This window comes from Oncorhynchus masou, unplaced genomic scaffold (genome assembly GCF_036934945.1).
Source record: "Oncorhynchus masou masou isolate Uvic2021 unplaced genomic scaffold, UVic_Omas_1.1 unplaced_scaffold_1024, whole genome shotgun sequence".
NCBI lineage: Eukaryota > Metazoa > Chordata > Actinopteri > Salmoniformes > Salmonidae > Oncorhynchus > Oncorhynchus masou.
Window position 1 is genome coordinate 164,695 of NW_026999929.1, and position 24,406 is coordinate 189,100.

The 24,406-nt window shown below is 49.3% G+C and overlaps 1 protein-coding gene across 1 annotated transcript; it reads right to left on the reverse strand.

Annotated features, from left to right (window-relative positions):
* Positions 1-735: 735 nt before the first annotated feature.
* On the reverse strand, positions 736-22,961 carry LOC135528713 (interphotoreceptor matrix proteoglycan 2-like). Its single transcript, XM_064957807.1, has 6 exons — positions 22,790-22,961; positions 21,687-21,852; positions 20,552-20,743; positions 15,193-15,249; positions 13,735-13,813; positions 736-810 (listed from the first exon to the last, which is right to left on the reverse strand). The coding sequence occupies exons 2-6, from the start codon at positions 21,773-21,775 to the stop codon at positions 736-738; spliced, it is 492 nt and encodes a 163-aa protein (XP_064813879.1). The 5' UTR covers positions 21,776-21,852; positions 22,790-22,961.
* Between the last annotated feature and the right edge of the window lie 1,445 nt (positions 22,962-24,406).

Sequence of the window (24,406 nt, forward strand, 5' to 3'; positions counted from 1 at the left end):
TAGGGGCCACCTCTCTCAGCTTCATGACCACAGACAGATGTTGAGTCTTTACTAGGGGCCAACTCTCTCCACTTCATGACCACAGACAGATGTTGAGTCTTTACTAGGGGCCACCTCTCTCAGCTTCTAGCTTTGTGACTACAGAGAGAGGGGAAATGTCAATCATTTCAAGCCTAGTTGAATACTCATGGACACAACTGACAACAATAACAAAACAGAATAAATGTGTTTTATTTCTCTCTCTCTCTCTCTCTCTCTCTCTCTCTCTCTCACACACACACACACACACACACACACACACACACACACACACACACACACACACACACACACACACACACACACACACACACACACACACACACACACACACACACACACAAACATGCACCTTTCCTCTGTATAATCATGGGAAGGGCTACAGAATCAGTGTTAAGTTCAAGACAGTCAATAAGAGTGAGTCATGATTCAGTGATACCATTGACTGAGTGATTCAGTGAATCAGTGATACAGTTTATTCAGTGATTCAGTTATCCCATTGACTGAGTGATTCAGTGAATCAGTGATACAGTTTATTCAGTGATTCAGTTATACAGTTTATTCAGTGACTCAGCGATTCAGTGATAGTTTATTCAGTGATTCAGAGATACCATTGACTCAGTGAATCAGTTTATTCAGTGATTCAGTTGTTCAACCTTTCCTCACGACTGACTCCACTAAACGGTTCAGTGGTTGCTAGGCCGTCCAGCTCTTCTCCAGTTCCACCAGCTCCATACCTTCACAGTAGGACCGAGGACGCAGCGCCCTCACCTGGACAAACAAACAAACAACAGCTTACCATCTCTAACTCTACCTCTGTCTCTTTCTCCCTCTCTATCTCTTCCTCTGTCTCTTTCTCTCTCTCTACCTCTGTCTCTTTCTGTCTCTTTCTGTCTCTCTCTTCTCCCTCTCTATCTCTTCCTCTGTCTCTTTCTCTCTATCTATCTCTTCCTCTGTCTCTTTCTGTCTCTCTCTTCTCCCTCTCTATCTCTTCCTCTGTCTCTTTCTCCCTCTCCATCTCTTCCTCTGTCTCTTTCTGTCTCTCTCTATCTCTACCTCTGTCTCTTTCTCCTTCTATATCTCTTCCTCTGTCTCTTTCTGTCTCTCTTTTCTCCTTCTCTATCTCTTCCTCTGTCTCTTTCTGTCTCTCTCTTCTCCCTCTCTATCTCTACCCCTGTCTCTTCCTGTCTCTCTCTTCTCCCTCTCTAACTCTACCTCTCTCTTTCTCCTTCTCTATCTCTTCCTCTGTCTCTCTCTTCTCCCTCTATCTCTTCCCCTGTCTCTTTCTCCCTCTCTATCTCTACCTCTCTCTTTCTCCTTCTCTATCTCGTCCTCTGTCTCTTTCTCCCTCTCTATCTCTTCCTCTGTCTCTCTCTTCTCCTCTCTATCTAGGATAGTTGCTGTAGCAGGGTGAAGGGTTGTAGTCTGTAGGTACCGGGGTGGTTCTGTGTGTAGAGGATAGTTGCTGTAGCAGGGGGAAGGGTTGTAGTCTGTAGGTACCGGGGTGGTTCTGTGTGTAGAGGATAGTTGCTGTAGCAGGGGAAGGGTTGTAGTCTGTAGGTACCGGGGTGGTTCTGTGTGTAGAGGATAGTTGCTGTAGCAGGGGGAAGGGTTGTAGTCTGTAGGTACCGGGGTGGTTCTGTGTGTAGAGGATAGTTGCTGTAGCAGGGGAAGGGTTGTAGTCTGTAGGTACCGGGGTGGTTCTGTGTGTAGAGGATAGTTGCTGTAGCAGGGGGAAGGGTTGTAGTCTGTAGGTACCGGGGTGGTTCTGTGTGTAGAGGATAGTTGCTGTAGCAGGGGGAAGGGTTGTAGTCTGTAGGTACCGGGGTGGTTCTGTGTGTAGAGGATAGTTGCTGTAGCAGGGGGAAGGGTTGTAGTCTGTAGGTACCGGGGTGGTTCTGTGTGTAGAGGATAGTTGCTGTAGCAGGGGGAAGGGTTGTAGTCTGTAGGTACCGGGGTGGTTCTGTGTGTAGAGGATAGTTGCTGTAGCAGGGGGAAGGGTTGTAGTCTGTAGGTACCGGGGTGGTTCTGTGTGTTAAGGATAGTTGCTGTAGCAGGGGGAAGGGTTGTAGTCTGTAGGTACCGGGGTGGTTCTGTGTGTAGAGGATAGTTGCTGTAGCAGGGGGAAGGGTTGTAGTCTGTAGGTACCGGGGTGGTTCTGTGTGTAGAGGATAGTTGCTGTAGCAGGGGGAAGGGTTGTAGTCTGTAGGTACCGGGGTGGTTCTGTGTGTAGAGGATAGTTGCTGTAGCAGGGGGAAGGGTTGTAGTCTGTAGGTACCGGGGTGGTTCTGTGTGTAGAGGATAGTTGCTGTAGCAGGGGGAAGGGTTGTAGTCTGTAGGTACCGGGGTGGTTCTGTGTGTAGAGGATAGTTGCTGTAGCAGGGGAAGGGTTGTAGTCTGTAGGTACCGGGGTGGTTCTGTGTGTAGAGGATAGTTGCTGTAGCAGGGGGAAGGGTTGTAGTCTGTAGGTACCGGGGTGGTTCTGTGTGTAGAGGATAGTTGCTGTAGCAGGGGGAAGGGTTGTAGTCTGTAGGTACCGGGGTGGTTCTGTGTGTAGAGGATAGTTGCTGTAGCAGGGGAAGGGTTGTAGTCTGTAGGTACCGGGGTGGTTCTGTGTGTAGAGGATAGTTGCTGTAGCAGGGGGAAGGGTTGTAGTCTGTAGGTACCGGGGTGGTTCTGTGTGTAGAGGATAGTTGCTGTAGCAGTGGGAAGGGTTGTAGTCTGTAGGTACCGGGGTGGTTCTGTGTGTAGAGGATAGTTGCTGTAGCAGGGGGAAGGGTTGTAGTCTGTAGGTACCGGGGTGGTTCTGTGTGTAGAGGATAGTTGCTGTAGCAGGGGAAGGGTTGTAGTCTGTAGGTACCGGGGTGGTTCTGTGTGTAGAGGATAGTTGCTGTAGCAGGGGGAAGGGTTGTAGTCTGTAGGTACCGGGGTGGTTCTGTGTGTAGAGGATAGTTGCTGTAGCAGGGGGAAGGGTTGTAGTCTGTAGGTACCGGGGTGGTTCTGTGTGTAGAGGATAGTTGCTGTAGCAGGGGGAAGGGTTGTAGTCTGTAGGTACCGGGGTGGTTCTGTGTGTTGAGGATAGTTGCTGTAGCAGGGGGAAGGGTTGTAGTCTGTAGGTACCGGGGTGGTTCTGTGTGTAGAGGATAGTTGCTGTAGCAGGGGGAAGGGTTGTAGTCTGTAGGTACCGGGTGGTTCTGTGTGTAGAGGATAGTTGCTGTAGCAGGGGGAAGGGTTGTAGTCTGTAGGTACCGGGGTGGTTCTGTGTGTAGAGGATAGTTGCTGTAGCAGGGGGAAGGGTTGTAGTCTGTAGGTACCGGGGTGGTTCTGTGTGTAGAGGATAGTTGCTGTAGCAGGGGGAAGGGTTGTAGTCTGTAGGTACCGGGGTGGTTCTGTGTGTAGAGGATAGTTGCTGTAGCAGGGGGAAGGGTTGTAGTCTGTAGGTACCGGGGTGGTTCTGTGTGTAGAGGATAGTTGCTGTAGCAGGGGGAAGGGTTGTAGTCTGTAGGTACCGGGGTGGTTCTGTGTGTAGAGGATAGTTGCTGTAGCAGGGGGAAGGGTTGTAGTCTGTAGGTACCGGGGTGGTTCTGTGTGTAGAGGATAGTTGCTGTAGCAGGGGGAAGGGTTGTAGTCTGTAGGTACCGGGGTGGTTCTGTGTGTAGAGGATAGTTGCTGTAGCAGGGGGAAGGGTTGTAGTCTGTAGGTACCGGGGTGGTTCTGTGTGTAGAGGATAGTTGCTGTAGCAGGGGGAAGGGTTGTAGTCTGTAGGTACCGGGGCGGTTCTGTGTGTAGAGGATAGTTGCTGTAGCAGGGGGAAGGGTTGTAGTCTGTAGGTACCGGGCGGTTCTGTGTGTAGAGGATAGTTGCTGTAGCAGGGGGAAGGGTTGTAGTCTGTAGGTACCGGGGCGGTTCTGTGTGTAGAGGATAGTTGCTGTAGCAGGGGAAGGGTTGTAGTCTGTAGGTACCGGGCGGTTCTGTGTGTAGAGGATAGTTGCTGTAGCAGGGGGAAGGGTTGTAGTCTGTAGGTACCGGGGCGGTTCTGTGTGTAGAGGATAGTTGCTGTAGCAGGGGAAGGGTTGTAGTCTGTAGGTACCGGGGCGGTTCTGTGTGTAGAGGATAGTTGCTGTAGCAGGGGGAAGGGTTGTAGTCTGTAGGTACCGGGGCGGTTCTGTGTGTAGAGGATAGTTGCTGTAGCAGGGGGAAGGGTTGTAGTCTGTAGGTACCGGGCGGTTCTGTGTGTAGAGGATAGTTGCTGTAGCAGGGGGAAGGGTTGTAGTCTGTAGGTACCGGGGCGGTTCTGTGTGTAGAGTATAGTTGCTGTAGCAGGGGGAAGGGTTGTAGTCTGTAGGTACCGGGGTGGTTCTGTGTGTAGAGGATAGTTGCTGTAGCAGGGGGAAGGGTTGTAGTCTGTAGGTACCGGGGTGGTTCTGTGTGTAGAGGATAGTTGCTGTAGCAGGGGGAAGGGTTGTAGTCTGTAGGTACCGGGGTGGTTCTGTGTGTAGAGGATAGTTGCTGTAGCAGGGGGAAGGGTTGTAGTCTGTAGGTACCGGGGCGGTTCTGTGTGTAGAGGATAGTTGCTGTAGCAGGGGGAAGGGTTGTAGTCTGTAGGTACCGGGGCGGTTCTGTGTGTAGAGGATAGTTGCTGTTGCAGGGGGAAGGGTTGTAGTCTGTAGGTACCGGGGCGGTTCTGTGTGTAGAGGATAGTTCCTGTAGCAGGGGGAAGGGTTGTAGTCTGTAGGTACCGGGGTGGTTCTGTGTGTAGAGGATAGTTGCTGTAGCAGGGGGAAGGGTTGTAGTCTGTAGGTACCGGGGTGGTTCTGTGTGTAGAGGATAGTTGCTGTAGCAGGGGGAAGGGTTGTAGTCTGTAGGTACCGGGGTGGTTCTGTGTGTAGAGGATAGTTGCTGTAGCAGGGGGAAGGGTTGTAGTCTGTAGGTACCGGGGTGGTTCTGTGTGTAGAGGATAGTTGCTGTAGCAGGGGGAAGGGTTGTAGTCTGTAGGTACCGGGGTGGTTCTGTGTGTAGAGGATAGTTGCTGTAGCAGGGGGAAGGGTTGTAGTCTGTAGGTACCGGGGTGGTTCTGTGTGTAGAGGATAGTTGCTGTAGCAGGGGGAAGGGTTGTAGTCTGTAGGTACCGGGGTGGTTCTGTGTGTAGAGGATAGTTGCTGTAGCAGGGGGAAGGGTTGTAGTCTGTAGGTACCGGGGTGGTTCTGTGTGTAGAGGATAGTTGCTGTAGCAGGGGAAGGGTTGTAGTCTGTAGGTACCGGGGTGGTTCTGTGTGTAGAGGATAGTTGCTGTAGCAGGGGGAAGGGTTGTAGTCTGTAGGTACCGGGGTGGTTCTGTGTGTAGAGGATAGTTGCTGTAGCAGGGGGAAGGGTTGTAGTCTGTAGGTACCGGGGTGGTTCTGTGTGTAGAGGATAGTTGCTGTAGCACCGGGGGGGGAAGGGTTGTAGTCTGTAGGTACCGGGGTGGTTCTGTGTGTAGAGGATAGTTGCTGTAGCAGGGGGAAGGGTTGTAGTCTGTAGGTACCGGGGTGGTTCTGTGTGTAGAGGATAGTTCCTGTAGCAGGGGGAAGGGTTGTAGTCTGTAGGTACCGGGGTGGTTCTGTGTGTAGAGGATAGTTGCTGTAGCAGGGGGAAGGGTTGTAGTCTGTAGGTACCGGGGTGGTTCTGTGTGTAGAGGATAGTTGCTGTAGCAGGGGGAAGGGTTGTAGTCTGTAGGTACCGGGGTGGTTCTGTGTGTTGTAGATAGTTGCTGTAGCAGGGGAAGGGTTGTAGTCTGTAAGTACCGGGGTGGTTCTGTGTGTAGAGGATAGTTGCTGTAGCAGGGGGAAGGGTTGTAGTCTATAGGTACCGGGGTGGTTCTGTGTGTAGAGGATAGTTGCTGTAGCAGGGGGAAGGGTTGTAGTCTGTAGGTACCGGGGTGGTTCTGTGTGTAGAGGATAGTTGCTGTAGCAGGGGGAAGGGTTGTAGTTGGTACCGGGGTGGTTCTGTGTGTAGAGGATAGTTGCTGTAGCAGGGGGAAGGGTTGTAGTCTGTAGGTACCGGGCGGTTCTGTGTGTAGAGGATAGTTGCTGTTGCAGGGGGAAGGGTTGTAGTCTGTAGGTACCGGGGCGGTTCTGTGTGTAGAGGATAGTTGCTGTAGCAGGGGGAAGGGTTGTAGTCTGTAGGTACCGGGGTGGTTCTGTGTGTAGAGGATAGTTGCTGTAGCAGGGGGAAGGGTTGTAGTCTGTAGGTACCGGGGTGGTTCTGTGTGTAGAGGATAGTTGCTGTAGCAGGGGGAAGGGTTGTAGTCTGTAGGTACCGGGGTGGTTCTGTGTGTAGAGGATAGTTGCTGTAGCAGGGGGAAGGGTTGTAGTCTGTAGGTACCGGGGTGGTTCTGTGTGTAGAGGATAGTTCCTGTAGCAGGGGAAGGGTTGTAGTCTGTAGGTACCGGGGTGGTTCTGTGTGTAGAGGATAGTTGCTGTAGCAGGGGGAAGGGTTGTAGTCTGTAGGTACCGGGGTGGTTCTGTGTGTAGAGGATAGTTGCTGTAGCAGGGGGGAAGGGTTGTAGTCTGTAGGTACCGGGGTGGTTCTGTGTGTAGAGGATAGTTGCTGTAGCAGGGGGAAGGGTTGTAGTCTGTAGGTACCGGGGTGGTTCTGTGTGTAGAGGATAGTTGCTGTAGCAGGGGGAAGGGTTGTAGTCTGTAGGTACCGGGGTGGTTCTGTGTGTAGAGGATAGTTGCTGTAGCAGGGGGAAGGGTTGTAGTCTGTAGGTACCGGGGTGGTTCTGTGTGTAGAGGATAGTTGCTGTAGCAGGGGGAAGGGTTGTAGTCTGTAGGTACCGGGGTGGTTCTGTGTGTAGAGGATAGTTGCTGTAGCAGGGGGAAGGGTTGTAGTCTGTAGGTACCGGGGTGGTTCTGTGTGTAGAGGATAGTTGCTGTAGCAGGGGGAAGGGTTGTAGTCTGTAGGTACCGGGGTGGTTCTGTGTGTAGAGGATAGTTCCTGTAGCAGGGGGAAGGGTTGTAGTCTGTAGGTACCGGGGTGGTTCTGTGTGTAGAGGATAGTTGCTGTAGCAGGGGGAAGGGTTGTAGTCTGTAGGTACCGGGGTGGTTCTGTGTGTAGAGGATAGTTGCTGTAGCAGGGGGAAGGGTTGTAGTCTGTAGGTACCGGGGTGGTTCTGTGTGTTGTAGATAGTTGCTGTAGCAGGGGAAGGGTTGTAGTCTGTAAGTACCGGGGTGGTTCTGTGTGTAGAGGATAGTTGCTGTAGCAGGGGGAAGGGTTGTAGTCTATAGGTACCGGGGTGGTTCTGTGTGTAGAGGATAGTTGCTGTAGCAGGGGGAAGGGTTGTAGTCTGTAGGTACCGGGGTGGTTCTGTGTGTAGAGGATAGTTGCTGTAGCAGGGGGAAGGGTTGTAGTCTGTAGGTACCGGGGTGGTTCTGTGTGTAGAGGATAGTTGCTGTAGCAGGGTGAAGGGTTGTAGTTGGTACCGGGGTGGTTCTGTGTGTAGAGGATAGTTGCTGTAGCAGGGGGAAGGGTTGTAGTCTGTAGGTACCGGGGTGGTTCTGTGTGTTGTAGATAGTTGCTGTAGCAGGGGGAAGGGTTGTAGTCTGTAGGTACCGGGGTGGTTCTGTGTGTAGAGGATAGTTGCTGTAGCAGGGGGAAGGGTTGTAGTCTGTAGGTACCGGGGTGGTTCTGTGTGTAGAGGATAGTTGCTGTAGCAGGGGGAAGGGTTGTAGTCTGTAGGTACCGGGGTGGTTCTGTGTGTAGAGGATAGTTGCTGTAGCAGGGGAAGGGTTGTAGTCTGTAGGTACCGGGGTGGTTCTGTGTGTAGAGGATAGTTGCTGTAGCAGGGGGAAGGGTTGTAGTCTGTAGGTACCGGGGTGGTTCTGTGTGTAGAGGATAGTTGCTGTAGCAGGGGAAGGGTTGTAGTCTGTAGGTACCGGGGTGGTTCTGTGTGTAGAGGATAGTTGCTGTAGCAGGGGGAAGGGTTGTAGTCTGTAGGTACCGGGGTGGTTCTGTGTGTAGAGGATAGTTGCTGTAGCAGGGGGAAGGGTTGTAGTCTGTAGGTACCGGGGTGGTTCTGTGTGTAGAGGATAGTTGCTGTAGCAGGGGGAAGGGTTGTAGTCTGTAGGTACCGGGGTGGTTCTGTGTGTAGAGGATAGTTGCTGTAGCAGGGGGAAGGGTTGTAGTCTGTAGGTACCGGGGTGGTTCTGTGTGTAGAGGATAGTTGCTGTAGCAGGGGGAAGGGTTGTAGTCTGTAGGTACCGGGCGGTTCTGTGTGTAGAGGATAGTTGCTGTAGCAGGGGAAGGGTTGTAGTCTGTAGGTACCGGGGCGGTTCTGTGTGTAGAGGATAGTTGCTGTAGCAGGGGGAAGGGTTGTAGTCTGTAGGTACCGGGGTGGTTCTGTGTGTAGAGGATAGTTGCTGTAGCAGGGGGAAGGGTTGTAGTCTGTAGGTACCGGGGTGGTTCTGTGTGTAGAGGATAGTTGCTGTAGCAGGGGGAAGGGTTGTAGTCTGTAGGTACCGGGGTGGTTCTGTGTGTAGAGGATAGTTGCTGTAGCAGGGGGAAGGGTTGTAGTCTGTAGGTACCGGGGTGGTTCTGTGTGTAGAGGATAGTTGCTGTAGCAGGGGGAAGGGTTGTAGTCTGTAGGTACCGGGCGGTTCTGTGTGTAGAGGATAGTTGCTGTAGCAGGGGAAGGGTTGTAGTCTGTAGGTACCGGGGCGGTTCTGTGTGTAGAGGATAGTTGCTGTTGCAGGGGGAAGGGTTGTAGTCTGTAGGTACCGGGGTGGTTCTGTGTGTAGAGGATAGTTGCTGTAGCAGGGGAAGGGTTGTAGTCTGTAGGTACCGGGGTGGTTCTGTGTGTAGAGGATAGTTGCTGTAGCAGGGGGAAGGGTTGTAGTCTGTAGGTACCGGGGTGGTTCTGTGTGTAGAGGATAGTTGCTGTAGCAGGGGGAAGGGTTGTAGTCTGTAGGTACCGGGGTGGTTCTGTGTGTAGAGGATAGTTGCTGTAGCAGGGGAAGGGTTGTAGTCTGTAGGTACCGGGGTGGTTCTGTGTGTAGAGGATAGTTGCTGTAGCAGGGGGAAGGGTTGTAGTCTGTAGGTACCGGGGTGGTTCTGTGTGTAGAGGATAGTTGCTGTAGCAGGGGGAAGGGTTGTAGTCTGTAGGTACCGGGGTGGTTCTGTGTGTAGAGGATAGTTGCTGTAGCAGGGGGAAGGGTTGTAGTCTGTAGGTACCGGGGTGGTTCTGTGTGTAGAGGATAGTTGCTGTAGCAGGGGGAAGGGTTGTAGTCTGTAGGTACCGGGGTGGTTCTGTGTGTAGAGGATAGTTGCTGTAGCAGGGGGAAGGGTTGTAGTCTGTAGGTACCGGGGTGATTCTGTGTGTAGAGGATAGTTGCTGTAGCAGGGGGAAGGGTTGTAGTCTGTAGGTACCGGGGTGGTTCTGTGTGTAGAGGATAGTTGCTGTAGCAGGGGGAAGGGTTGTAGTCTGTAGGTACCGGGGTGGTTCTGTGTGTAGAGGATAGTTGCTGTAGCAGGGGGAAGGGTTGTAGTCTGTAGGTACCGGGGTGGTTCTGTGTGTAGAGGATAGTTGCTGTAGCAGGGGAAGGGTTGTAGTCTGTAGGTACCGGGGTGGTTCTGTGTGTAGAGGATAGTTGCTGTAGCAGGGGAAGGGTTGTAGTCTGTAGGTACCGGGGTGGTTCTGTGTGTAGAGGATAGTTCCTGTAGCAGGGGGAAGGGTTGTAGTCTGTAGGTACCGGGGTGGTTCTGTGTGTAGAGGATAGTTGCTGTAGCAGGGGGAAGGGTTGTAGTCTGTAGGTACCGGGGTGGTTCTGTGTGTAGAGGATAGTTGCTGTAGCAGGGGGAAGGGTTGTAGTCTGTAGGTACCGGGGTGGTTCTGTGTGTGTTGTAGATAGTTGCTGTAGCAGGGGGAAGGGTTGTAGTCTGTAAGTACCGGGGTGGTTCTGTGTGTAGAGGATAGTTGCTGTAGCAGGGGAAGGGTTGTAGTCTATAGGTACCGGGGTGGTTCTGTGTGTAGAGGATAGTTGCTGTAGCAGGGGGAAGGGTTGTAGTCTGTAGGTACCGGGGTGGTTCTGTGTGTAGAGGATAGTTGCTGTAGCAGGGTGAAGGGTTGTAGTTGGTACCGGGGTGGTTCTGTGTGTAGAGGATAGTTGCTGTAGCAGGGGGAAGGGTTGTAGTCTGTAGGTACCGGGGCGGTTCTGTGTGTAGAGGATAGTTGCTGTAGCAGGGGGAAGGGTTGTAGTCTGTAGGTACCGGGGTGGTTCTGTGTGTAGAGGATAGTTGCTGTAGCAGGGGGAAGGGTTGTAGTCTGTAGGTACCGGGGTGGTTCTGTGTGTAGAGGATAGTTGCTGTAGCAGGGGGAAGGGTTGTAGTCTGTAGGTACCGGGGTGGTTCTGTGTGTAGAGGATAGTTGCTGTAGCAGGGGGAAGGGTTGTAGTCTGTAGGTACCGGGGTGGTTCTGTGTGTAGAGGATAGTTGCTGTAGCAGGGGGAAGGGTTGTAGTCTGTAGGTACCGGGGTGGTTCTGTGTGTAGAGGATAGTTGCTGTAGCAGGGGGAAGGGTTGTAGTCTGTAGGTACCGGGGTGGTTCTGTGTGTAGAGGATAGTTGCTGTAGCAGGGGGAAGGGTTGTAGTCTGTAGGTACCGGGGTGGTTCTGTGTGTAGAGGATAGTTGCTGTAGCAGGGGGAAGGGTTGTAGTCTGTAGGTACCGGGGTGGTTCTGTGTGTAGAGGATAGTTGCTGTAGCAGGGGGAAGGGTTGTAGTCTGTAGGTACCGGGGTGGTTCTGTGTGTAGAGGATAGTTGCTGTAGCAGGGGAAGGGTTGTAGTCTGTAGGTACCGGGGTGGTTCTGTGTGTAGAGGATAGTTGCTGTAGCAGGGGGAAGGGTTGTAGTCTGTAGGTACCGGGGTGGTTCTGTGTGTAGAGGATAGTTGCTGTAGCAGGGGGAAGGGTTGTAGTCTGTAGGTACCGGGGTGGTTCTGTGTGTAGAGGATAGTTGCTGTAGCAGGGGGAAGGGTTGTAGTCTGTAGGTACCGGGGTGGTTCTGTGTGTAGAGGATAGTTGCTGTAGCAGGGGGAAGGGTTGTAGTCTGTAGGTACCGGGGTGGTTCTGTGTGTAGAGGATAGTTGCTGTAGCAGGGGAAGGGTTGTAGTCTGTAGGTACCGGGGTGGTTCTGTGTGTAGAGGATAGTTGCTGTAGCAGGGGGAAGGGTTGTAGTCTGTAGGTACCGGGGTGGTTCTGTGTGTAGAGGATAGTTGCTGTAGCAGGGGAAGGGTTGTAGTCTGTAGGTACCGGGGTGGTTCTGTGTGTAGAGGATAGTTGCTGTAGCAGGGGGAAGGGTTGTAGTCTGTAGGTACCGGGGTGGTTCTGTGTGTAGAGGATAGTTGCTGTAGCAGGGGAAGGGTTGTAGTCTGTAGGTACCGGGGTGGTTCTGTGTGTAGAGGATAGTTGCTGTAGCAGGGGGAAGGGTTGTAGTCTGTAGGTACCGGGGTGGTTCTGTGTGTAGAGGATAGTTGCTGTAGCAGGGGGAAGGGTTGTAGTCTGTAGGTACCGGGGTGGTTCTGTGTGTAGAGGATAGTTGCTGTAGCAGGGGAAGGGTTGTAGTCTGTAGGTACCGGGGTGGTTCTGTGTGTAGAGGATAGTTGCTGTAGCAGGGGGAAGGGTTGGTTGTACCGGGGTGGTTCTGTGTGTAGAGGATAGTTGCTGTAGCGGGGTGGTTCTGTGTGTAGAGGATAGTTGCTGTAGCAGGGGGAAGGGTTGTAGTCTGTAGGTACCGGGGTGGTTCTGTGTGTAGAGGATAGTTGCTGTAGCAGGGGAAGGGTTGTAGTCTGTAGGTACCGGGGTGGTTCTGTGTGTAGAGGATAGTTGCTGTAGCAGGGGAAGGGTTGTAGTCTGTAGGTACCGGGGTGGTTCTGTGTGTAGAGGATAGTTGCTGTAGCAGGGGGAAGGGTTGTAGTCTGTAGGTACCGGGGTGGTTCTGTGTGTAGAGGATAGTTGCTGTAGCAGGGGGAAGGGTTGTAGTCTGTAGGTACCGGGGTGGTTCTGTGTGTAGAGGATAGTTGCTGTAGCAGGGGGAAGGGTTGTAGTCTGTAGGTACCGGGGTGGTTCTGTGTGTAGAGGATAGTTGCTGTAGCAGGGGGAAGGGTTGTAGTCTGTAGGTACCGGGGTGGTTCTGTGTGTAGAGGATAGTTGCTGTAGCAGGGGAAGGGTTGTAGTCTGTAGGTACCGGGGTGGTTCTGTGTGTAGAGGATAGTTGCTGTAGCAGGGGAAGGGTTGTAGTCTGTAGGTACCGGGGTGGTTCTGTGTGTAGAGGATAGTTGCTGTAGCAGGGGAAGGGTTGTAGTCTGTAGGTACCGGGGTGGTTCTGTGTGTAGAGGATAGTTGCTGTAGCAGGGGAAGGGTTGTAGTCTGTAGGTACCGGGGTGGTTCTGTGTGTAGAGGATAGTTGCTGTAGCAGGGGGGAAGGGTTGTAGTCTGTAGGTACCGGGGTGGTTCTGTGTGTAGAGGATAGTTGCTGTAGCAGGGGGAAGGGTTGTAGTCTGTAGGTACCGGGGTGGTTCTGTGTGTAGAGGATAGTTGCTGTAGCAGGGGGAAGGGTTGTAGTCTGTAGGTACCGGGGTGGTTCTGTGTGTAGAGGATAGTTGCTGTAGCAGGGGGAAGGGTTGTAGTCTGTAGGTACCGGGGTGGTTCTGTGTGTAGAGGATAGTTGCTGTAGCAGGGGGAAGGGTTGTAGTCTGTAGGTACCGGGGTGGTTCTGTGTGTAGAGGATAGTTGCTGTAGCAGGGGGAAGGGTTGTAGTCTGTAGGTACCGGGGTGGTTCTGTGTGTAGAGGATAGTTGCTGTAGCAGGGGGAAGGGTTGTAGTCTGTAGGTACCGGGGTGGTTCTGTGTGTAGAGGATAGTTGCTGTAGCAGGGGGAAGGGTTGTAGTCTGTAGGTACCGGGGTGGTTCTGTGTGTAGAGGATAGTTGCTGTAGCAGGGGGAAGGGTTGTAGTCTGTAGGTACCGGGGTGGTTCTGTGTGTAGAGGATAGTTGCTGTAGCAGGGGGAAGGGTTGTAGTCTGTAGGTACCGGGGTGGTTCTGTGTGTAGAGGATAGTTGCTGTAGCAGGGGGAAGGGTTGTAGTCTGTAGGTACCGGGGTGGTTCTGTGTGTAGAGGATAGTTGCTGTAGCAGGGGGAAGGGTTGTAGTCTGTAGGTACCGGGGTGGTTCTGTTGTAGAGGAGTCTGTAGGTACCGGGGTGGTTCTGTGTGTAGAGGATAGTTGCTGTAGCAGGGGAAGGGTTGTAGTCTGTAGGTACCGGGGTGGTTCTGTGTGTAGAGGATAGTTGCTGTAGCAGGGGGAAGGGTTGTAGTCTGTAGGTACCGGGGTGGTTCTGTGTGTAGAGGATAGTTGCTGTAGCAGGGGAAGGGTTGTAGTCTGTAGGTACCGGGGTGGTTCTGTGTGTAGAGGATAGTTGCTGTAGCAGGGGGAAGGGTTGTAGTCTGTAGGTACCGGGGTGGTTCTGTGTGTAGAGGATAGTTGCTGTAGCAGGGGGAAGGGTTGTAGTCTGTAGGTACCGGGGTGGTTCTGTGTGTAGAGGATAGTTGCTGTAGCAGGGGGAAGGGTTGTAGTCTGTAGGTACCGGGGTGGTTCTGTGTGTTGTAGATAGTTGCTGTAGCAGGGGGAATGGTGTCCACTGGATGGGTTCTATGGGCCAGCTGCACACTGACAGGTCACTGGCTTTCCCAGAATCCAACACACACTCCGCCAGGCTGACCTCGCTGACCGCCCAGCCGTACTGGGAACTGGTGGGGAGAAAGGGATGAGGTGGGAACCATGACAACGTTTTACTATAGTTCTCTCTCATACACCTGTGTTACAGTTTGTGTGTTCTCTCTGTGTTACAGTTTACGTGTGTTCTCTCTGTGTTACAGTATGTGTGTGTTCTCTCTGTGTTACAGTATGTGTGTGTTCTCTCTGTGTTACAGTTTGTGTGTGTTCTCTCTGTGTTACAGTATGTGTGTGTTCTCTCTGTGTTACAGTTTATGTGTGTGTTCTCTCTGTGTTACAGTTTGTGTGTGTTCTCTCTGTGTTACAGTTTATGTGTGTGTTCTCTCTGTGTTACAGTTTATGTGTGTTCTCTCTGTGTTACAGTTTACGTGTGTTCTCTCTGTGTTACAGTTTGTGTGTGTTCTCTCTGTGTTACAGTATGTGTGTGTTCTCTCTGTGTTACACTATGTGTGTGTTCTCTCTGTGTTACAGTTTATGTGTGTGTTCTCTCTGTGTTACAGTTTGTGTGTGTTCTCTCTGTGTTACAGTTTATGTGTGTGTTCTCTCTGTGTTACAGTATGTGTGTGTTCTCTCTGTGTTACAGTATGTGTGTGTTCTCTCTGTGTTACAGTATGTGTGTGTTCTCTGTGTTACAGTTTATGTGTGTGTTCTCTCTGTGTTACAGTTTGTGTGTGTTCTCTCTGTGTTACAGTTTGTGTGTGTTCTCTCTGTGTTACAGTATGTGTGTGTTCTCTCTGTGTGTGTGTTCTCTCTGTGTGTGTTCTCTGTGTGTGTGTGTTCTCTCTGTGTGTGTGTGTTCTCTGTGTGTGTGTTCTCTGTGTGTGTGTGTTCTCTCTGTGTGTGTGTTCTCTGTGTGTGTGTTCTCTGTGTGTGTGTGTTCTCTGTGTGTGTTCTCTGTGTGTGTGTTCTCTCTGTGTGTGTGTTCTCTGTGGGTGTTCTCTCTGTGTGTATTCTCTCTGTGTGTGTTCTCTCTGTGTGTGTGTGTTCTCTGTGTTAGTGTATGTGTGTGTTCTCTCTGTGTGTGTGTTCTCTCTGTGTGTGTTCTCTCTGTGTGTGTGTTCTCTGTGTGTGTGTGTTCTCTGTGTGTGTGTGTCACCAACTTGTGTGGGTAGACGGTGTTGAGTTGTGTTCTCTCTGTGTGTGTTCTCTCTGTGTGTGTGTTCTCTGTGTGTGTTCTGTGTGTGTGTGTGTTCTCTCTGTGTGTGTTCTCTGTGTGTGTGTGTCACCAACTTGTGTGGGTAGACTGTGTTGAGGTGTGTTCCGTTGCTAGGGCAGGTGGAGGCCAGGGACAGCGTATCGTCGTGGTAACAGCAGGTGCGGTCGAGCGCCCTCCGGTGTAGCAACTCGTCGGAGCGGGTGAAGACGGGGTTATCCAACGAGTCAGCTGATCCACCGATGGACCGCCCCAGAAACGACCGACAGCTCGTCAAAGTGGTTGAACCTACGGTAGCTAACACACACGCATGCACGCACACACGCACACGCACATGCACGCACACACGCACACGCACAAAGGTCAATAAACCAGGTTATGTTATGATATCTATAACACACACACACACACACTCTGTCGGAAGGGAGACGCCCGTGTTTTCACACCAGAAACAGGAAGTCAGGTTGAACAGGAAGTGCGATGCCAGGAAACAGGGAGGGTCAGTTGTCAGTTGTTTCTGAAGTAACTTTAGAACCTGGTAGTGGATCAGAGAGAGACGGTACCAACCTGAACAGAGATGGGTTGGATCAGAGAGAGACGGTACCAACCAGAACAGAGATGGGTTGGATCAGAGAGAGACGGTACCAACCAGAACAGAGATGGGTTGGATCAGAGAGAGACGGTACCAACCAGAACAGAGATGGGTTGGATCAGACACAGAGAGAGAGATAGTACCAACCTGAACAGAGATGGGTTGGATCAGAGAGAGACGGTACCAACCAGAACAGAGATGGGTTGGATCAGACACAGAGAGAGAGAGATAGTACCAACCAGAACAGAGATGGGTTGGATCAGAGAGAGACAGTACCAACCAGAACAGAGATGGGTTGGATCAGACACAGAGAGAGAGAGAGATAGTACCAACCAGAACAGAGATGGGTTGGATCAGAGAGAGACGGTACCAACCAGAACAGAGATGGGTTGGATCAGAGAGAGACGGTACCAACCAGAACAGAGATGGGTTGGATCAGAGAGAGACAGTACCAACCTGAACAGAGATGGGTTGGATCAGAGAGAGACGGTACCAACCAGAACAGAGATGGGTTGGATCAGACACAGAGAGAGAGAGAGACGGTACCAACCAGAACAGAGATGGGTTGGATCAGAGAGAGACAGTACCAACCAGAACAGAGATGGGTTGGATCAGAGAGAGACAGTACCAACCAGAACAGAGATGGGTTTATAATGTAATTCAATATGAACCAGTTCAGTACCAGAACAGAGATGGGTTTATAATGTAATTCAATATGAACCAGTTCAGTACCAGAACAGAGATGGGTTTATAATGTAATACAATAGAAACCAGTTCAGTACCAGAACAGAGATGGGTTTATAATGTAATACAATAGAAACCAGTTCAGTACCAGAACAGAGATGGGTTTATAATGTAATACAATAGAAACCAGTTCAGTACCAGAACAGAGATGGGTTTATAATGTAATACAATAGGAACCAGTTCAGTACCAACCAGAACAGAGATGGGTTTATAATGTAATTCAATATGAACCAGTTCAGTACCAACCAGAACAGAGATGGGTTTATAATGTAATACAATAGAAACCAGTTCAGTACCAGAACAGAGATGGGTTTATAATGTAATACAATATGAACCAGTTCAGTACCAGAACAGAGATGGGTTTATAATGTAATACAATAGAAACCAGTTCAGTACCAGAACAGAGATGGGTTTATAATGTAATACAATAGGAACCAGTTCAGTACCAGAACAGAGATGGGTTTATAATGTAATACAATAGGAACCAGTTCAGTACCAGAACAGAGATGGGTTTATAATGTAATACAATAGAAACCAGTTCAGTACCAGAACAGAGATGGGTTTATAATGTAATACAATATGAACCAGTTCAGTACCAGAACAGAGATGGGTTTATAATGTAATACAATATGAACCAGTTCAGTACCAGAACAGAGATGGGTTTATAATGTAATACAATATGAACCAGTTCAGTACCAACCAGAACAGAGATGGGTTTATAATGTAATTCAATATGAACCAGTTCAGTACCAGAACAGAGATGGGTTTATAATGTAATACAATAGAAACCAGTTCAGTACCAGAACAGAGATGGGTTTATAATGTAATACAATATGAACCAGTTCAGTACCAGAACAGAGATGGGTTTATAATGTAATACAATAGAAACCAGTTCAGTACCAGAACAGAGATGGGTTTATAATGTAATACAATATGAACCAGTTCAGTACCAGAACAGAGATGGGTTTATAATGTAATACAATAGAAACCAGTTCAGTACCAGAACAGAGATGGGTTTATAATGTAATACAATAGAAACCAGTTCAGTACCAGAACAGAGATGGGTTTATAATGTAATACAATAGAAACCAGTTCAGTACCAGAACAGAGATGGGTTTATAATGTAATACAATATGAACCAGTTCAGTACCAACCAGAACAGAGATGGGTTTATAATGTAATACAATAGAAACCAGTTCAGTACCAGAACAGAGATGGGTTTATAATGTAATACAATAGGAACCAGTTCAGTACCAGAACAGAGATGGGTTTATAATGTAATACAATAGAAACCAGTTCAGTACCAGAACAGAGATGGGTTTATAATGTAATACAATAGGAACCAGTTCAGTACCAACCAGAACAGAGATGGGTTTATAATGTAATACAATAGAAACCAGTTCAGTACCAGAACAGAGATGGGTTTATAATGTAATACAATAGGAACCAGTTCAGTACCAACCAGAGATGGGTTTATAATGTAATACAATAGAAACCAGTTCAGTACCAGAACAGAGATGGGTTTATAATGTAATACAATAGAAACCAGTTCAGTACCAGAACAGAGATGGGTTTATAATGTAATAGAAACCAGTTCAGTACCAGAACAGAGATGGGTTTATAATGTAATACAATAGAAACCAGTTCAGTACCAGAACAGAGATGGGTTTATAATGTAATACAATAGAAACCAGTTCAGTACCAGAACAGAGATGGGTTTATAATGTAATACAATATGAACCAGTTCAGTACCAACCAGAACAGAGATGGGTTTATAATGTAATTCAATATGAACCAGTTCAGTACCAACCAGAACAGAGATGGGTTTATAATGTAATACAATAGAAACCAGTTCAGTACCAGAACAGAGATGGGTTTATAATGTAATACAATAGAAACCAGTTCAGTACCAACCAGAACAGAGATGGGTTTATAATGTAATACAATAGAAACCAGTTCAGTACCAACCAGAACAGAGATGGGTTTATAATGTAATACAATAGAAACCAGTTCAGTACCAACCAGAACAGAGATGGGTTTATAATGTAATACAATAGAAACCAGTTCAGTACCAGAACAGAGATGGGTTTATAATGTAATACAATAGAAACCAGTTCAGTACCAACCAGAACAGAGATGGGTTTATAATGTAATACAATAGGAACCAGTTCAGTACCAACCAGAAGAGAGATGGGTTTATAATGTAATACAATAGAAACCAGTTCAGTACCAACCAGAACAGAGATGGGTTTATAATGTAATACAATAGAAACCAGTTCAGTACCAGAACAGAGATGGGTTTATAATGTAATACAATAGAAACCAGTTCAGTACCAACCAGAACAGAGATGGGTTTATAATGTAATACAATAGGAACCAGTTCAGTACCAACCAGAACAGAGATGGGTTTATAATGTAATACAATATGAACCAGTTCAGTACCAGAACAGAGATGGGTTTATAATGTAATACAATAGAAACCAGTTCAGTACCAGAACAGAGATGGGTTTATAATGTAATACAATAGGAACCAGTTCAGTTCCTCCACCCATCATTTCCTGGTTCTATTTTCACTACTCTACTCCCTCAATACTAACAAATAGAGCTACTAACAGGTGTGTGTGTGTGGTGTGGTGTTGTGTGTGGTGTTGTGTGGTGTGGTGTGTGTGTGGTATGTGTGTGTGTGGGTGTGGTGGGTGTGGTGTGGTGTGTGTGGTGTGTGTGGTGTTGTGTGGTGTGTGTGTGGTATGTGTGTGTGTGGGTGTGGTGGGCGTGGTGTGGTGATTGTGGTGTGTGGTGTGTGGTGTTGTGTGGTGGGTGTGGTTGGTGTGGTGTGTGTGGTGTGGTGTGGTGAGTGTGGTGGGTGTGGTGGCGTGTGGTGTGGTGTGTGGTGGGTGGGTAGTGTGGTGGGTGTGTGGTGGGTGGGTAGTGTGGTGGGTGTGTGTGGGTGTGGTGTGTGGTTTGGTGGTGGGTGGTGTGGGGTGTGGTGTGTGGTGGGTGGTGGGTGGTGTGTGGTGTGGTTTGTGGTGTGGTGGGTGGCGTGGCGTGGTGGGTGGGTGGTGGGTGGTGTGTGGTGTGGTGGGTGGTATGGTGTGGTGTGTGGTATGGTGTGGTGGGTGATTGTGTGGTGTGTGGTGTGGTGGGTGATTGTGTGGTGTGTGGTGTGTGGTTTGGTGGTGGGTGGTGTGGTGTGTGGTGTGGTGTGTGGTGTGGTGTGTGGTGTGGTGGGTGTGGTGGGTGTGTGTGTGGTGTGTGGTTTGGTGGGTGTGGTGTGTGGTGTGGTGGGTGTGGTGTGGTGTGGTGGGTGTGGTGGGTGTGTGTGTGGTGGGTGTGTGTGTGGGAGGGGTGTTGGGTGTGGTGGCGTGTGGTGTGGTGTGGTGGGTGGGTGTGTGGTTGGTGTGGTGGTGTGTGGTGTGGTGGGTGTGGTGTGTGGGTGGTGTGGTGGGTGGGTGGGTGTGGTGTGGTGTGTGTGGTGGGTGTGGTGGTGTGTGGTGTGGTGTGGTGTGTGGGTGGTGTGGTGTGTGGGTGGTGTGGTGGGTGTGTGTGTGGTGTGGTGTGTGGTTTGGTGGTGGGTGGTGTGGGGTGTGGTGTGTGGTGGGTGGGTGGTGTGTGGTGTGGTGTGTGGTGTGGTTTGTGGTGTGGTGGGTGGTGTGGTGGGTGTGTGTGTGGTGTGGTGTGTGGTGGGTGGGTGTGGTGGGTGGTGTGGTGGTGTGTGGTGTGGTGTGGTGGGTGGGTGGGTGTGTGGTGTGGTGTGTGGTGTGGTGGGTGGTGTGGTGGTGTGTGGTGTGGTGTGGTGGGTGGGTGGGTGTGTGGTGTGTGGTGTGGTGTGGTGTGGTGGGTGGGTGGGTGGGTGTGTGGTGTGGTGTGTGGTGTGGTGGGTGTGGTGGGTGTGTGTGTGGTGTGTGGTATGGTGTGTGGTGTGGTGGGTGTGGTGGGTGTGGTGGGTGTGTGTGTGGTGTGTGGTTTGGTGGGTGTTTTGGGTGTATTGTGTGGTGTGGTGTGTGGTGTGGTGGGTGTGGTGGGTGTGTGTGTGGGGGGGTGTTGGGTGTGGTGTGTGGTGGGTGTGGTGGCGTGTGGTGTGGTGGGTGGGTGTGGTGGGTGTGGTGTTATGGGTGTGGTGTGGCGGGTGTGGTGTGATGGGTGTGGTGTGGTGTGTGGTGTGTGGTGTGTGGTGTGGTGGGTGGGTGTGTGGTGTGGTGGGTGTGGTGTGGTGTGATGGGTGTGGTGTGGTGTGTGGTGTGTGGTGTGTGGTGTGGTGGGTACCTGCTCCGTGTCTGGTCTACTTTAGTCTTTATCAACATGGCTCTGTATCGTCGCACCGCCAGCCAGGCCACGGCGCCAATTAGTGTAACTATGGCAACCAGCACACCAAGGCACGCCCCCACCAGCCACTGCTGCGTCATCCTCACGTCACAACGACGACCCATGAACCAGAAATGATCCCCCACAGGGCACCTGGAGAGAGAGAATACAGAGCACCTGGAAAGAGAGAATACAGAGCACCTGGAAAGAGAGACAGAGCACCTGGAGAGAGACGGAGCACCTGGAGAGAGAGACAGAGCACCTGGAGAGAGAGAATACAGAGCACCTGGAAAGAGAGACAGAGCACCTGGAGAGAGACGGAGCACCTGGGAGAGACGGAGCACCTGGAGAGAGACGGAGCACCTGGAGAGAGAGACAGAGCACCTGGAGAGAGAGAATACAGAGCACCTGGAGAGAGAGAATACAGAGCACCTGGAGAGAGAGAATACAGAGCACCTGGAGAGAGAGACAGAGCACCTGGAGAGAGAGAATACAGAGCACCTGGAGAGAGAGAATACAGAGCACCTGGAGAGAGAATACAGAGCACCTGGAGAGAGAGACAGAGCACCTGGAGAGAGAGAATACAGAGCACCTGGAGAGAGAGACAGAGCACCTGGAGAGAGAGACGGAGCACCTGGAGAGAGACGGAGTGCAGGTGCACGTATACAGTGCAGGTGCATTTATACGGAGACTTGATTACACACAGGTAGATTGTATTTATCATCATTAGTCATTTAGGTCAACATTGGATCATTCAGAGATCCTCACTGAACTTCTGGAGAGAGTTTGCTGCACTGAAAGTAAAGGGGGCTGAATAATTTTGCACGCCCAATTTTTCAGTTTGTGATTTGTCAAAAAGTTTGAAATATCCAATAAATGTCGTTCCACTTCATGATTGTGTCCCACTTGTTGTTGATTCTTCACAAACAAATACAGTTTTATATCTTTATGTTTGAAGCCTGAAATGTGGCAAAAGGTCGCAAAGTTCAAGGGGGCCGAATACTTTCACAAGGCACTGTACATTTATTAGCATGTCTTGTGATGTCTCTTTTTACTGTCTGTGTGTGTGTGTGTGTGTGTGTGTGTGTGTTCTTACTGGCAGAGGGGTGGTTGGTGAGGGTGGTGGGTACAGATGCCCTGGTTGTGACAGTAGTCAGAGTGACAGACCGAGGAACAGACGGCCATGTGACCTGGTCTGGACAAACACTCAAAACCTGCTGCAGGGCAGTTGAACAACCACAAACACACATCATCCTGCACACCTGGGGGAGGAGGAGAGGGAGAGAGAAGAGAGGGAAGGAGAGAACAGAGAAGGAAGAAGAGAAGAAGGAGAGAATGGAGAGGGAAGGAGAGAGGAGAGAGAAGGAGAGAACGGAGAGGGAGAGAGGGAACGAGAGAACGGAGAGAGAGAGAGGAGAGAGGGAGAGAGGAAGGGAGGAAAGGAGAGAGAGAGGAGAGAAGAGAGGGAGAGAGGAGGAGAGAGAAGAGAGGGAAGGAAAGAACGGAGAGAGAGAGGGAGAGAGAAGAGGGAAGGAGAGAAAGGAGAGGGAGAGGATAAGATAAGAAAAGAGGGAGGGAGGGAGAGAAAGGAGAGAGAGAGAAGAAGAAGAAAGGGAGAGAAGAACAGAAGGAAGGAGAGAATGGAGAGAATGGAGAGGAGAGAAGAAGGAGAGTAGGAAGGAAAGAGGGAGAGTAGGAGAGAAGGAGAGAGAAGAAAGGGAAGGAGAGAAGAGAGAGGGAGATTGAGAAGAAAGAGGAGGAGAGAGAAGGAGAGAACGGAGAGGGAGAGAGGGAACGAGAGAACGGAGAGGGAGAGGAGAGAGGAAGAGAGGGAACGAGAGAACGGAGAGGGAGAGGAGAGAGGGAGAGAGGAAGAGAGGGAAGGAGAGAATGGAGAGAGGGAGATTGAGAAGAAAGAGGAGGAGAGAGAAGAGAGCGAAGGAGAAAAAGGAGAGGGGATGAGGAGAGAAGAAGAGAGAGATTTTTTAACAAAAAGCTTTGACCAAAAAGCTAACAGTGTTTAATAGTTGAACAGTTCTGAGGATCTGGAGAACTCAAACAGAGCAGGCTTTGGTTACAGCCCAGCACTAACACACCCAATTACACCGAGCAAGGCCTTGAGGAGCAGTTCATTGGTTGAGCGGTATTAGTGCTGGGCTAAAACAAAACCTTGCACCGTCTGGCAGACCCCTGACTCACCTCCCACAGTAACGTTCGTAACCTTTGACCCTCTGAAGCTCCGCCCCTCTCTGACAGCCTGGGCCAATCCGGTGCGTTCCAGCAGAGACCCCGCTCCTGATACGCCCAGCCAGGCCAACGCTCCTGAGGTCCTAAACACCACCACACTCTGCACCACTCGACCTCTAGAGGATAGTTTAATATATTAATCACACTCTGTACCTCTAGAGGTTTAATATATTAATCACACTCTGTACCACTAGAGGTTTAATATATTAATCACACTCTGTACCACTAGAGGTTTAATATATTAATCACACTCTGTACCTCTAGAGGTTTAATATATTAATCACACTCTGTACCTCTAGAGGATAGTTTAATATATTAATCACACTCTGTACCTCTAGAGGTTTAATATATTAATCACACTCTGTACCTCTAGAGGTTTAATATATTAATCACACTCTGTACCTCTAGAGGTTTAATATATTAATCACACTCTGTACCTCTAGAGGTTTAATATATTAATCACACTCTGTACCTCTAGAGGTTTAATATATTAATCACACTCTGTACCTCTAGAGGTTTAATATATTAATCACACTCTGTACCTCTAGAGGATAGTTTAATATATTAATCACACTCTGTACCTCTTGAGGTTTAATATATTAATCACACTCTGTACCTCTAGAGGTTTAATATATTAATCACACTCTGTACCTCTAGAGGTTCAATATATTAATCACACTCTGTACCTCTAGAGGTTTAATATATTAATCACACTCTGTACCTCTAGAGGTTTAATATATTAATCACATTCTGTACCTCTAGAGGTTTAATATATTAATCACACTCTGTACCTCTAGAGGTTTAATATATTAATCACACTCTGTACCACTAGAGGATAGTTTAATATATTAATCACACTCTGTACCTCTAGAGGTTTAATATATTAATCACACTCTGTACCACTAGAGGATAGTTTAATATATTAATCACACTCTGTACCTCTAGAGGTTTAATATATTAATCACACTCTGTACCTCTAGAGGTTTAATATATTAATCACACTCTGTACCTCTAGAGGATAGTTTAATATATTAATCACACTCTGTACCTCTAGAGGATAGTTTAATATATTAATCACACTCTGTACCTCTAGAGGTTTAATATATTAATCACACTCTGTACCTCTAGAGGATAGTTCAATATATTAATCACACTCTGTACCTCTAGAGGATAGTTCAATATATTAATCACACTCTGTACCTCTAGAGGATAGTTTAATATATTAATCACACTCTGTACCTCTAGAGGTTTAATATATTAATCACACTCTGTACCACTAGAGGTTTAATATATTAATCACACTCTGTACCTCTAGAGGTTTAATATATTAATCACACTCTGTACCTCTAGAGGTTTAATATATTAATCACACTCTGTACCTCTAGAGGTTTAATATATTAATCACACTCTGTACCACTAGAGGTTTAATATATTAATCACACTCTGTACCACTAGAGGTTCAATATATTAATCACACTCTGTACCACTAGAGGTTTAATATATTAATCACACTCTGTACCTCTAGAGGATAGTTTAATATATTAATCACACTCTGTACCTCTAGAGGTT